Below are 15,795 nucleotides of genomic sequence, written 5' to 3'. Positions count from 1 at the left end.
ACATACACATGAACACATATGCATACACATTGGTTTCTGGTTTTAAAAAAAACGATTTACTGAGATGTAAGTATATACCATACAATTCACTTAGAGTTTTCATGTACAATTGAATGGTTACACCATTTATTTTGAGCAGGACTCTCCAGCCTCTTGGAAAGGAAAGGTAACAAAGTGCACTATCTCTATCTAGACTATTATCTCTAACTTCTGACAGTTGTATCACCTTCACTTAATTCAACTGAAATCTTTTTTAGTGGCCTGCCTTTATTGAGTCTTTGCAAATTGAACTTAGTTTTCCTAGTTAAATTCATATTCATGAATGTGCATGTGAATAACTTAAACTCATTCCCTGAACAAATGAATTCTGTATTTAATCAGTTCTGTCTTATTTAGTACATGTTAACATAGTTACTTGGAGAGAATTGCTTCTTTAAGAGATTCAAGTATCTAAAATGATTTAGCTAGAGTAAATATAAATTTATAATTACATCTTTCTTGTTTTCTAGCTATTATAGCAAATTGCCAAATTCTGTCTAATTTATACAGCATAAGACTTAGTAATTTCTGTGCTTAACTAGCAAATAATTAGCCTTGAAATTTTCTTTATATAGAAGAGTGGTAATGAAATTGGTCTTATCTATCATATATAATGCTTAGGAAAAAAACCAATATACTCATTTTCTAATGCATCAAACAAAGCCCTCATCACAGGATAGGTAAAACACCTATAAAATTCTTATATAGCTTTTTAAAATCATTGAGGCAGATTAACTGTGTAAATTATGTCTAATTAGTATCATAATTGAAATCCTACTAGGAGCGAACGATATCGCACAGACTGGACGAGACTGGACGGCAGTTGTATCTATGTTCTCTGGTGACAGTAGAGGTGACACTTCCCATCATGGGGCAGTTGTAGGGAACACATGTCTTCGGTCACTCTGTCCAGTGTTTAGTATCTCTGATTCCTAACCTGAGGTTTGAAAAGAAAGGTCTCAAGTTAAGCTGATGTGGTTTGCTGGGTTCCAGCTTTAAAGATATATATGAAGCCCAAATAAACAATTTCATAATTTTGCCAGCTAAGGTACGTTTTTGCTGAAAGTATCTTAATAGGCAAAGGATTTTATTTTCTCACTAAACCCTGCAACTAAAATCAATAAAGGACAACTCTTCCCTGAGATAAAAGCGAGAACTATTTTTTTTTTTACTTCCTATATCATAAAACTATGTGTTTTATGTGAAGATCGAAGTAGACTTGGGGATTTTATTATACAAGTTATTTCTTAGGTTTTAATTAATATAATTGCAAAATTCTGTAGAAGACATTTTAATCATGTGGTATGCCTCTTTCTTTGGAGTTGGCAAACAGTGCTTTTTACAAAATGTCTGTTTTCAGTATGGATTTGGCCAATAGATGGCCAGAGCCCAGCAGTACCCCTCCCAACTCATGTGCAGAAAAGCTTTTCGGTTTAAGGCTAGAGTATCTGTTGGAGAGGATAGCCAGGTTCAGATCTGTTGAATAAAAATTGATGTGCACATGAACCAGTAAGTAGGCTAGGTAAGTTTTTTTTGTTTGTTTTAATGGTAATAAAACATGTTTCGTTCCACAAGGCATTCATGTACATGGTGAGAAATACAGAAGTCTGTGAAATGAAATGCCCTCTGCAGTATCTGGAGAAGCAGCCATTGATAACAGCTGGTGTTCTTTGTGAACTTTATTTTGCACACAGGAACAGGCAAAACACATAACATGTTTACAAATGTACACCGCTTTTTATATAACAGAATTGAATCGTGGTATACCTGAATAGCAGCTTGCTTTTATAGAGACAAACTGTATATGAACTTTTTTTCTTGTCAGTACACCAATAAAAGAAAAATTGTTACTCAAATGAATGGATATACCATTATTTATTTAATTATCCCCCTTGTATTGGTCGATGTTTAAGTTGTTTTAACTTTATTGATTTGTTAGCATCTTCAACTAAAAAAACAACCTGAATTCTAGTTTGTTTTGTCAGGTACTACAGTATGGGAATGTGTTCCTAGTAAGGCAGTAGTATCTACAAACAGCTAAAGTATTGCACTGTGGACTTCTTCCTAAAGCTAACTCTGCAGAAGTGTTCATACCTCATCTGAACATAGGTTGACTCCCATGGTAACTTGGGCCTAACTATCAATCTTTATACTCCGTTTCATCAAACGCATTTGTAACTGGAGGTGTCTCCAGAGACCATCTGCAGAGTGGGGTTTACACAACAGTTTCATAGGTTAGGAAAAGTCATTATTCTGCCCACCAGATGGGAACATCCAATCCCAGAGGGAAAGGAGCAAACAGAACACGAAGAAGATTGCAGCCTGTGTACCAAGGAATTGAAAAGTCAGATGGTCGAGAGGAGAAAAAGCCATTTATGGAATGGTTTTGCAGAAATTGAAAATTCAAGAGTGCAGGATTTCAACTACCACATTTATTTTACTTTGGGTACTATGTTTATTTAAAAATAGGAATAAAACGGTTAGCATAGTGTCCATGTGTGTATGTTTGGGGACAGGTAGGGGTTGACAGTATTGTTATGTATTTGCTTTTGTAAAACTTAAAATAAAAACCATAACAAAGTATTTTATTATGGAATGGAGTAAAATAGACACATCTTTAAAAATTCAATCACATACAGCCCTTATGTATAGCACAGCCATTAGGAGTTATTCTGTTGCCTTTTAATAATTGCATGTGGAAAGCACATCATGCCCACAGGAGAGGGTGTCAAGGAGCTGTGACTCAAGCCAAATAATCATTAGCAATTTGGTCAATATTTTTTAAAGCATTTTTCTCTTGGCAACAATGTTTTTCCTCAAGGTAACATTTAAAATAGACTAGAAATATTGAATGGCGAAGGCTTCCAAATGTATTTCCACATCTGGGAGAAAATACTCGAATACCTGGATGAAGGAGAATGAATTAGGCCACTTTGATACATGTGGCCCGCTTGCTTTCCAATACACACTGTTGTGTTGGAGGGAAGCAGTTTTGTCATGTCATTGCCAGCACTGAATGTTATATTTTACAGTGACCTTTGTTGTTGTTATTAGTTTTGCTTATGAATAGACATTTAGGGTTATCTGTAATGGTTAGTTTGCTTTCCTCTGCAGTATAAGGAAGCATCGCTAGAGCAGACCTTCTCGTTTTGCTCACTGTATTTCTAGAGCCTAGAACATTGCCTGGAACGTGGCAGGCATTCAGTAAATATCTGTTGAATGAAGTAACAACATGTGCCTGACTGTTGCTCATACAAATAGGAATTTGATGACATAATAGGGAGCCCAGAGGTAAGCAGCTACTGCCATTTTCCAGAAGCCCGAGCTCAGCAGCATCTCTGTGGTTGTCTCGGCCTTTCCTCTTGGTCACGCGGGGGGGGGGGGGGGGGGGGGGGCTGCTGCATCTTGCTCCAGTACATTAGAGGAGAAGGAAGAGACCTCAGGATTGATGGCCTTGGCAGATGCCTGCTCACAACTCATTGGCCAGAACTATGTCATGTGGCCAATCCTGACGACAAGGGAGCAGGGCGGGGCTTGGAATTCAGCAGAGGTTGGCAAGAGGTTGACAAGCGGGAGCAAGTCGGGATTGGATGTGGGTAAGCCGCCCCCCATTCTATACTGCCAGTGTACCTATTTGTTTAAACATGTAGTTCTTTGTTCACCAGGGAAACCGAGCATTTTCCCTTATTTATTTAGCATCTTCTCTTAATTCTTTGTTATATTTGATAGACACATTTTCCCTCGTTTGTTCTGACCTCTTACGTTAACTGATTTAGCCATTTCAGTTAGTGTTAGTTATATCTCTTTTTGGTTGCAAGTTGCATAACCAAAAATAGGGAATTTATTGCCTCTTGTAACTAAAATGCTATGAGTTGGTCTGGCTTTGGGCACATTTCAGTCCACACCCTTAGGGGGTGTCTTCAGCTCCTCTTTCTTCATGTGTTGACTGTTCTCTTGTCAGCTGTTTCCTCTGTAGGTGGTTTTTGGTAGCTCCAGGGCTTCCATCATCCCAACAACTCATAGTGCCAGGCGAAAAGTGGGCCTTCTGTCCCCCGGGGCTGACATACCAGGTTCCCCTCGGAGCCGTCACTGTCAGCAGCGTGTAGAAGGCCTGGTTGGCCAGCCTGAGCCGTGGTTCTTTCCGCAGCTCGCTGGCCAGGAGGCACCATCGCGAGCAGTGCTGGCATGAGCACAGGGTGTGGATGAGTAGTAGCTCCCTCCTTCGTGGAAACCAAGCGTGCAGGACACAGAGAAACAGGTGTCCACTGCAGGCCTCACAGCAGCAGGCGTGTGTTTCTGTAGTTGAGTCTGCTGTTCTTTGATTTTTTTTCTGTTGCCTCATTGCTTAGAAAATGGTTAGTTTTCAAAGATGTTATACCTGTACAGTTCTGTTTTATCCTGACGTGCTGTGTTTGATATTTCTATACTTTACTCAGTCCTCTTGGAGTTGATCTGAAATGTGATGTGGGTAAGGTACCCAGAGCTGGCTCTTGACTCTATTGCCGACTTCTCATTGTGGCTCTGGCCGCTGTAGCTGTGAGACCTTGAGCAAATTATGAATCTGCCTGTGCCTCTGCTTCCCATTGCTAAAAGTAGGGATAACACTGCCTACTAGTAGACTAATCCTGAGTGAAATGAGAGAGTGCATGTAATACTCTTAGAGAGTCAAGCAGAGTATTGGCCCCAGTGATCCTCCCTCTCCCTGCAGCCCATCCTGTCATGTCTGTTATGTGAATAGCAGCGCCCTGGTTCTCTCTAACTTTTTTGCTCTCACACTGAATGCATCACTTGCTTGTTCTTGGCAAGAATCATCTTTGCTTTTAGGCAACTCAGATGATTAAGAAACATTTACAGAAAGCTTAACTTTGCATGCCTTTGAGACAGGTTCATTTTTACAAATCAAGTAAATACTGGGTTAATCAACTTTTACTTTCTTTACATCAGGTGCAGTATTTTTAAAAGGAACAGTCGAAGAGGTAACATACAAAAGGAATTTATTGTGATGCATAAATCCTTTGAAAATATACTGAAAGACTAAATTTAATGTCTTTTCTAATTTTATGTAACCTTATGTGTATACATTATATAAATAATATATTTACTTTGTAAAAAATGTACAACAGGAAGAATATAAAAATCTTTTGTATTCCCATCTCCTAGAGGTATAACCGTTATTTACATTGGCGTAGCTCCTTGCAGACTGCTTTTCTGTATACACATTCAGTCGGTTGTCTTTTCATTTTGTTAATGGTTTCTTTTTTTGCTGTGTAGAAGCTTTTTAGTTTGATGTAGTTCCACTTGTTTATTTTTCTCTTGTTGCCTTTACTTTTGGAGTAAGATTAAAAAAAAAAAAACATTGCCAAGACCAATGTCAAAAAGCTTTACTTGCCTATGTTTTGTTGTAGGAGTTTTATAGTTTTAGATTTTACATTTAAGTCTTTGATTTATTTTGAATTAAATTTCGCGTATGGTATAAGATGGGGGTCTGATCAGCTAGGGTCATTCCTGGCTCTGCCCCACTTGCTGAGAGATTTGGGACAAACCGATGAACAGCTCTAAGCTGCAGGTGCCTGTCTTTACAATGGGACAGTCCTAGTTACCCCATAGAGGTTTTGCGTGCGGACTAATGAGATGATATGTGTGAAGAACCCAGTAGGAGTAACTTCAGAATGAATGGTTATTATTATCTTTAGCAGATTTTCTCTTGACAGTAGTCCTGTCAGTTAGGTGCTGGTCCCCTGTTTCACAGACGAGGAAACTGAGGCTCAGGCTGGCTGTGACACTCACCCAGCCATGTGTCTCATTTTTTTGTATTAACAGTACTTACGATGGAATAGAATTGACTCTTGTTTTTACAGTTTAGAGGTTGCTGGATTCTTTGACCATTCAAGCTGCCTTCGCTAATTCCCTTCAAAAAGAATGTCATGTATGCATCTGTCAGCAGGATGCAGATTATGTGCATGACAAAGTGGGGAAAAGTCAAATTTTAATAAATAGTGATATACAATTAAAGTTGTTAAAATTTAATATAGGTTATAAAAACATTCAAAATATACCTCGGGTAATTCATCTTACTGGCTGAGAGCCAATGTTAAGCGGTACTTCAGGAACACAGACTGTTGACCCTTGAACAACACAGGTTCAAACTGCAGGTGTCCACTTACACACAGATTTGTTCAAGAAACACTGCAAGTGTATTTTCTCTTCCTTATGATTTCCTTTTCTCTAGCTTATCACAGTATATGATATATATATGAGCATAAAGAATATGTTAATCAACTTTTATGTTATCAGTAAGGCTTCCAGTCCACAGTAGGCTATTAATAGTTAAGATTTTGGACAAAGTTACATGAGGGCCCTGGCTGGTTTGGCTCAGTGGAAAGTTACATGAGGATTTTCAGTTGCGTCGGGGCTGGGGACCCCTAACCCTTGTGTTGTTAAAGATGAACTGTACACAGGAAGTTAAACTCTTTAAATATTTTGAAGAGGGAATCCTGAATATTACACATGCTAGGGAACGAGTAATTATAATTTTCTGGGCAGCTGTTAATAAGCTCACCCCCATTTTCACTCTAAAAGGGAATGCTGGGCAGAATAGAAGTTGCTTGCCTGTTGAAGGGATCTAGATAATGAGTGTGCTAGCAGGTAGTGCTGAAGCCCCTGGCTGTGGTGTGTGGGGACATGTGAAAATTCCTTTCTTGCAGAGACTTGTGACTCAGGAAGCCTCCTCACACTATGTTTCTGAGCTGCTCCAGCGGCTCTGCTTGCATTCCTCGCATCAAGCTGAGCTCATTCTTGTGTAATTTCTTAACCTGCCTGTTCCATCCCTCCGCCCCCCAGCCCTTCTGGATGGCAGGCAGGTCCCATACTTAGCTGTCCCTCTGGCTCCAGCATGGTATCTGGCGTAGGATAAATGCTCAATAAATGTAAGAAGTACCTTGGCTTCATTTTAATTAGGGTGCTGCCCAGTGTCATTTGCCTGTTAAATGTGTAGTCCAGCCAACCCAGTACTTTAGTAAATAACTGTGTTATTAGAAATGCTTAAGTCCTAGCTGGTTTGGCTTAGTGGATAGAGCGTTGGCCTGTGGACTGAAGGGTCCTGGGCTCGATTCCGGTCAAGGGCACATGCCTGGGTTGTGGGCTCGATCCCCAGTGGAGTGTGTGCAGGAGGCAGCCAATCAGTGATTCTCTTTCATCATTGATGTTTCCACCTCTCTCACCCTCTCCTTTCCTCTCTGAAATCAATAAAAATATATTTAAAAAAATAAATGCTTAAGTCATCCTGATAATAATTGTGCTAATGCAGAATTTCATTTCTGGCCTTTTAAAGTATGAAAGAATCATAATTGAATTTGATAAGAAACACAGCTGGGTTTTTTGCTCTCAGAGTCTGTATTTATTTTGGGTATTTCTGTGTATTGTATAACTTCAAAAAAATGATGACTATTCACTTCCTAACACAGAGCCATTGGTGGGACAATGTGGCGGTGTACCCAAGCCAGCAGAAAGTAAGGTCTCAATAAGACAGGCCCCTTGATTAAGAAAACCTTCAGGTAGTCCTACGTTGACCAGTTTGCCCTGGAAGCGAACAAGTACTGCATAAAACACAGTGAATATGTGTGCCTGCACTACTTACTTTTGTCTGTTGAACATGTCCTGGGTCCTAAGTATAAAGTGTCCCACAACCTAAGAAGTAAAAAGTAAATGTTAGACAGTGGTGTGTGACAAAGACGGAGCTGTGCTGGGCCTCTGCGTTTGGAGGCGCTCAGGGCCCCATGTGAAGGGAAGCCCTGGGTGGAGGGCGTGGGCCAGGCTTTCCCAGCATTCGGCAGATAGCTCTCCTCACCTTAGACCAGCCGTGGGCAAACTACGGCCCGTTTGAAATGAATAAAACTAAAAAAAAAAAAAAAAGACCATACCCTTTTATGTAATGATGTTTACTTTGAAGTTATATTAGTTCACACAAACACTCCATCCATGCTTTGGTTCCGGCCCTCCGGTCCAGTTTAAGAACCCATTGTGGCCCTCGAGTCAAAAAGTTTGCCCACCCCTGCCTTAGACACTCATCCTCAGTCTGCAGCTTCCCTGAGCTGGGCCTTGTCATCGTTTCATTTCAAGTGCTTGTCTTCTGACTCCTGTACATGGGCACCATCTTGGTAGGTGGAGACTACATCCCCTCACTCTGTTCTTTTGTTTTATTTTTTTGGATCTATACAACTTCTTTATAATTCTGAGTGACCATGTAGTTTTTGTAAAAGTGCCTCAGTCTGTTTCCCAGTGTGGTTGAAATTAATCACTCAAAAGCAGTGTGGTATTCTGGACTACTTCTTAGGAGTCTAATCTTAGTGGTAGCTCTACAGATAAGTCATGGAAAGGTGTTAGATGAAACTTTGGTGTATGCTGTCTTCTAGCAGAAACGCTCCCTGGCTGATGAGGAAGTTAAGAAGGTTCCCATGAATATTATAAGGACAAGGTAACAAGATTCTTTAGCTGCTTTGAGCTTCAGAAGCACAAATATCGCCTACAATCTAGTTGTGAGTTGACCTCGTATAGATGAGTCATCCCTTCCATATGGTATTATCTTCCTAATAAGCATGTCTTTAAAAAACTGAAATGCAACCATATGTACAGTGTTTTTGAGGTATCATGGATAATCCAGCAATAATTTTTAAAATGCCAATGTCTCACCTCCCCCCCTTTAACTGGGAAGTGAAAGAAAGTTCAGTTAATTTTAATATGACTTTGATTTTTCTGTATTGAATACACCATCTTCATTCCTGTTTTCTCACAGATATTCTTTACTTACCTCAATTTTTGTGATACAAATAATTTTGAAACAGTAACCATGGTCACTACTAGCTGCCAGTTGAATAAAAGAAAAAAATTAATCTGTGACCTCATCTATGTGCTCTTCTTTTTTCCACTTTGACCAGTTCAAACAGCAACTGAACTTGCCCTTGGGGTAGTGCTGTGCCAGGCACAGAAAATACTAAGGGTTCTAGACAGTAGTAGAAAGACAACCCAATTAAAAAGGGGCAAAAGATCTGAATAGGCATTTCTACAAAAAAGATATACAAATGTGTAAAAAGCACTTGAAAAGTGCCCAACACCACTAGCCACCAGGAAAATGCAAGTCAAAGCCACTTTACACCCACTAGGATGGCTACAGTAAAAAAAATAGCAAGTGTTGAGAATGTGGAGAAACTGGAACCTTCGTACACTGTTGTTGCAAATGTAAGTTGGTATAGCCACTTTGGAAAACAATCTGGCAGTTCCTTTAAAAGTTAAACATGGGGTTACCATGTGACCCAGCAACTCCACTTCTACACGTACAACCAAGAAAATGAAAACATGTTCATATTCATAGCAGTATTATTCATAATAGACAATAAACAAAATGTGGCATATCCAAACAGTGGAATATTGTTTGGCACATAAAGGGAGGAAATACTGGTATATGCTATACTATGGATATGCCTTGAAAACATTACACTGAGTAAAAGGACCCAGGCACAAAAGGCCATTACACTGAGTAAAAGGACCCAGGCACAAAAGGCCACATACTGTATGATTTCATCTCTGTGAAATGTCCAGAATAGGCAAATCCATAGACAGAAAGCTTAGTGCTTGCCTCGGCTTGGAGGGAATATTGGGGTGGGGTTGATTTAAAAGTTAATGTGATGGTTGCAGAACTCTAACTCTATGTATGTAAATGGTATACTAAAAAGCATTGAATTTTAAATTTTTAAATTTATTTTAGAGAGAAGAATGGGGAGCAAGAGAGAAACATCAGTTGCCTCCTGCATGTATCACAACTGGGGATCGAACCCGCAATCTTTTGGTGTATGGGACAATGCTCCAACCAACCAAGTCACACTGGCCAGGGCTGAGTTGTACATTTTAATGAGTGAATTATGTGTGACTTTTGTCCCAATAAAACTACCCCCCCCCAATATAACTCATTTGAACCAATTCTAACAATATAAAATTCTACAGAAATATGCTAATCGTCCTTCAGAAATAGTTGAATTTAGAAATACTTGTGGCATGCCTGCTGTGCCTGGCATAGTGCTGGGGCCTCAAGAACACAAAAGCAAAGAAGCTCTCGGGCTGGTGAGGAACAGATGAAGGAAGTCATATGCCAACTAACAGGGTGCCATGGGAATGCAAGAGTGAGTGGCCGGACCATCGAGGAAGTCTTTACCACCCGGTGCCAAGGGCCAGAGGGGCGTCCTGGGCCAAGGGTGGCAGGAAATGTGTGGGGATGTTGATTTTTAAGGTCCAGAGTGGGTGGGGAGTGCATGTGACAGGAAGTGTGTCTGGAAAAAGGGACCACCTTTCAAACCATTTATCAGAAGAGGAAACCATAGATGTGAATATTGTGCTGAATTGGATTTATATTCTGGACGTGTAGCTCACAAATAAATAGTACAGAGCTCTCACTGATTGAACATTTGCTGGCGCTGTTCTGAGGTCATTTCTCATACTCCTCACAGCCTAGACCAGGGGTGGGCAAACTTTCTGACTGGAGGGCCACAATGGGTTCTTAAACTGGACCGGAGGGCCGGAACCAAAGCATGGATGGAGTGTTTGTGTGAACTAATATAACTTCAAAGTAAACATCATTACATAAAAGGGTACGGTCTTTTTTTTTTTTTTTTTTTTTAGTTTTATTCATTTCAAACGGGCCGGATCTGGCCCGTGGGCCGTAGTTTGCCCACGGCTGGCCTAGACACTAGGCCTGAGAGATGCGCTGCTGTTCCCCATCCCTGGCAGACCAGGAGAGGGGCGCTGAGTGGGCCAGCAATTGCCCGCAGCCCACCATTTCACAGACCTTCCTGTTCCTGCCGTGAGCACGAGTCCGGAAACCACTGTTCACACTGAATTTCTTCCAATCTTTTTAAAGATGCTATTGGCTCTTTGTTTAATACTAAATATATCTAAAATTAAATTGGTACTCATCTTGTTTTTCTTGTACAGTTGCATTTATTGCTGTTTCACTTAATAAATCACAGAATAAGAACAACTAAGTGCTAATAACCACTTACAAGGATTCACTACTTGAACTATTTGTATTTAGCATTCATTCAAATTACATTCTCTTCAAGTTGAGGAAAATATTTATGAATATTGAGGATACTAGTTGTTCACTGAGGTGGTTTCCCATATATTTCTATAAAATATAAATGATATTCATATTTATCAACACCATTTGAAGGGTTCTTGCTTGAAAAGATGACTATCCTTGAGTTGGGTTAACTGACAGTTTTTTCTAAAAATAGTTCTAGGTGTCAGAAGTGAAGTGACTTATTTAGGGCATTGGATTACAGCCCAGATAGACTTCCAGCTGCCCTGCCCTATCTTTTTAGTACAGGTTTCTCTACTTTTAATGGTCCTGATCAATACTTATTGGTAACAATGCCTATAGCATGCTAGAACATCTTGCACTAGAGAGGGTAACAGGCTGGCAGTTTCTGAATAATCAAAGCCCTAGGTCAAAGCTTAGCTTCTCATCTGCCTTTTTAGTAGAAGATCGCGCACTTCAGCTAACACCCTGAACACTGAGGTCCTTCTGTGCCCAGAGTCACCCTGAGCCCCGTTTTCCTTTAAAAGGGAAGGAAAGTTCTGCCTTAGAATGCCCGGGCACCCTGCATTCTGCCGCATAATTTGGGCGACTGAGAACCCAGCTGGCCTGCTGCTTGGTAATTCCTCAACACTCTGGTATGTCTTGATGTTGCCAAATAGACTGGAAGGATTCGGAGAACAGGAAATAAACTTCTGGGAGATAAGACGAACTGTAGACCAGACGAGAGAGGAAATGAGAATATGAATCCAGGGAAACATTAGCAGTTTGACTTTATTTTTAAACCCAGAATCATTGGAAAGCTTTCTTTCCCTAATTTAGGGGAGCTGTCCACTTACTCCGTTTTATTGGTTAGAACTCACAGCAAAGAAGTATGTGTGGGGGGACTACGTTTCCATTTATAGCTGCATCTCAGCTGGTCAGGAATTGCAAAAGGGTGCGCTGGAGCCTGTGAACTTGCTGTTGATCTTACAGCTACCACTGTGTTCTCATCAGACCAAGAAATCTGTGAAGTTAGAAATGACTTTAAAACATATCTTACCTTTTCTCTTTAGTGTTTGTGTCATGCTGTGGCCGTGCTGGCTGTTTTCATAAAGAAGAGTTTGATTACTGATGTGAACCAAATATGCAACCATACCTGGATGTTAAAGCAAAAAGGCAAAAGTATAGAGAATGTGACTAGCCTTTATGCTCATAAATATGACACCTTGTCATCAGATACTATTTCATAAGGAAGGTCATAGTACATGAATAGCTTTCAGTAACCTTTTATAGTTCATGTGTTAACTTACTCATGGTCAGCAATGAATATCATGTTATTGGTCATATTCTGTCCCGTGGCAGCCATTCTAGAGGCTGTCAGTGATTGTGGGCTTACAGGCGAGCCTGTGGCTTTAGGGACCACATAGTAGCAACATGCACTTTCGTGGATTGCAAGGCTCAGGCCAAAGCATCACTGGGCCTGAAAGAACTTTATAAAGTTGGCTTTTATGGACCATTTGGAAATTCTAAATTTTATGACACATTCAGTGCATTTAAAGACTTTTGTTGCTGTTTTGGTTTTACTGTTTTTAAAAAATTAGATCAGTAATTTAAATAGAGAATTTAAAAACCTAGAATTAAATAAATGAACCTGGATTTGTTGCCCCCCCATCCACCTGTGTCGAGGGTCCTCCTGTGTATGTTCACGGCTCTCTAATTGCAGATAGAGCACTAGACTGTGTCCATTTACTGCACTGAACTCGACAAGGACGAAGATGGCTTAGCACCCAACAGTTTGTAATAGGCAGGCAGGCAGGCAGTGTTGGCTGTTGTTAAAATGCCTCTGGGAGTTGAAAATAACCTGCTAGAAATAGCTTTCAATAACCTTATATAGTTCAAAGATATAACTGAATAAGGATCATAACTTCTAATTAAGTATTACTCTTTGGCACAATATATTCAAAATTACTGTGTGTCAGTATTCCGTCCCTTTCCTCAGGCAGCACAACTCAGGAGGGAGGGCATCTGTGCAGTGAGAGGTACCACTCATACAGCGGGTGGTGTGAGCGCTGCACATGCAGAGCTGGGACCAGAGTGTGGCAGGCGCTCAGCAGAGGGGTGGCTGACCGGGGCTGCTGGGAGCTGTCGGTGTCTGCATCCTTGGAAGTTGCCTTTGGCGTGGGAACCATCAGCTAAGTTAGGTTTGACTAGTGATTGCCATGTCTGGAAATTGCAACCTCACGGCTCTCTTTGATTTTTGAATTTTTAAAAATATGTATATTTTTATTGATTTCAGAGAGAAAGGGAGAGGGAAAGAGAGATAGAAACATCAATGATAAGAGAGAATCATTGGTTGCCTGCCTCCTGAAAGTCTCATGCTGGGGATTGAGCCTGCAACCCGGGCATGTGCCCTGACCGGGAATTGAACCGTGACCTCCTGGTTCATAGGTTGAGGGTCAACCACTGAGCCATGTTAGCTGGGCCAGAGTTTTTTTGTTTTGTTTGTTTTGTTTTTAAAGCAACAGCATCCTTACATTTTGAGTGGGTAAGAATTTCCTCTTGGAAAATTTGAGGATTTTATTATGCATCTTTTTTTAATGAATTTTATAACTAATGCTAATGCCATTAGTTATGGGGACCGCTTCTAGCTCTCTGGTGCCTTGAAAACAAACTTAAGGACTAAAATCAGGTGTGCGTGCCCATTATACAACTTGGAGAAGTGACTGGGCTTCTGCATTGGCCTGTGTTTTGGACACAGATGGGCGTGAGGAGGTCCTTGACAATCTGTCGTTGTACAGTTGACCCTCAAACACCATGGGTTTGAACTGCATGGGTCCACTTATATGTGGCTGTTTTTCAATAAACATGTAGTCAGCCCTCTGTGTCCCCCAGGTTTTACATACACCAACTGCAGGCGCAGATGGCCAGTTTCACGCATTGATCTACGTCGTTTTATATGGCGGCCTTGAGCATCCTCGGATTTTGGTATTTACAGCAGTCCTGGAACCAGTCCCTCATAGAAGCTGGTGGATAGCTGTAGTTAAGTTTGGGGGGAATTAAAAGGTGTAGGTGGATTTTTTTATGTGAGTGGGGTCAGTGCCCTTAGCAAGGGTCAACTGTACACATTAGAACTTGGAGACCATTTACACAGGGGCCACGTGTTCATGAGGGTAGTTCGTTTATTAGGCACAAAGCCCTGGGAGGAGACGGGATCCAAAGCTTATGGACATCAGGCGTGCTCTTGCCAGTTAGTGATAATCCTAGTTTGACAGACACACCTCAGTGTATAGGCACATATTTGTGGATGTTCTGGCTCCCAGCTGGACTTTTCCTAAGAGCGGGGCCTGGTCTTCTCCAGCTTCGTATTGGTTACAGCATCACACAGCAGGAACCTTAAGTAGGCGCTGAATGTCTGACCTATGGACTTAATTCGGCATTATCCCCAGCATGGGCCAGTCAGGTGACACTCAGAACATCCACACAGTGAAAGTGGGGAGGCGTTTTGGGGCTCCTGGGATCACTTCATAGCCCTGTGTCCTTAGAGGTTTCACTGGACTCTCTGATGGCTGCCCTCAAGCATTCACCTAATTCCACAGACCACCTTCCAGAGGGTCTGCCTTTTAGATGGAGTGAGAGTTGAGAAAGATGAATGTCATTACCAAATTGGCCATGTTTAGATGCTGAACTATTTGAAAATAAGAATCTAGAAAATATATGGAGAATTTCACATTGGGAGGAAAATGAAATTAAATAGGTCTCATCCATGCCTCTTACTGCACTAAAAAATAATACTCTGATTCAAATACACAATATATTCTGTGAAAATTGTTTTTCCATCATACAGTACTGTCAGGTGAAAGATCCTTGCACCTGTGAAAGGCAAGACAGAGTACAGATGGCCTCTGGGCCTCTGTTTTTACCCCAGAGGGTATTTCCATGCTGCACTTTATCATTTGCTCTGGTGCCTGCTGTTTCCCAGGAAACCCTTCTGTGGGTCTGGTTCCCTGTGACTGCCGTGTGTGGACTGCGGCCTGTCCCCTCCACTGGTCCCCACATCCTCCCCAGGCTTTTCCTTGGACCATGCATTCTGCTTAGTTTTGAAGTTTGATCTCTTTGTAGGCGTAATCCTGGCCCACTGATTCATTCCTTGTGGTAAATATCATCTTGGTTGTTTTCTAGGTTGTGCTGGTAAGGTGGAATGAGCCATACCAGAAGCTGGCCACGTGTGACGCAGATGGAGGGATCTTTGTGTGGATTCAGTATGAAGGGAGATGGTCTGTGGAACTGGTCAACGACCGAGGGGCTCAGGTGAGTGGGCTGGACCCTCTTCCAGTGGAAGACTGCTGGAGAGACAACACAGGTCGTGTGTTCCAGGGCAAATGGGAACTCTTTCCAGAAATGGGTGGAGTAGAAATAAATGAAACTAGAACCCTGCTTTTCATGCTTCGTGCATATATCACTTCAGCTGTGCTGCTCTGTGAGAACGCTCTAGTTTTCGGGCTTGAATTAAATCTGTGAAACCACTTTTCACATTCAGTGTGTGATTGCATGCCGAATCTGGGCCCGGAGGCACTCTGGCATATCACTGTTTTTGCTCCCTTCCACAAGGTGTTTTCCTGTGCTGTCACCTGGTTGTCTCACAGCGAGCTCCACATGACTGTTTCTCACAACCCACTCACCACACTGAGTTG

General features: G+C 41.3%; 1 protein-coding gene across 2 annotated transcripts in view; it reads left to right on the top strand.

Moving 5' to 3' along the window:
• Positions 1–15,795, top strand: part of TULP4 (TUB like protein 4) — a 146,755-nt gene that overhangs the window by 80,209 nt on the left and 50,751 nt on the right. For both annotated transcript variants that reach the window (XM_059699934.1, XM_059699933.1), the window contains exon 3: positions 15,284–15,412. In XM_059699934.1, the coding sequence (XP_059555917.1) occupies positions 15,284–15,412 (129 nt within the window). The remainder of the gene's footprint in view (positions 1–15,283; positions 15,413–15,795) is intronic.

This window comes from Myotis daubentonii, chromosome 6 (assembly GCF_963259705.1).
Source record: "Myotis daubentonii chromosome 6, mMyoDau2.1, whole genome shotgun sequence".
Lineage (NCBI taxonomy): Eukaryota > Metazoa > Chordata > Mammalia > Chiroptera > Vespertilionidae > Myotis > Myotis daubentonii.
Note: the sequence above shows the minus strand (reverse complement) of the source record. Positions and strands in the feature narration are given on the sequence as shown.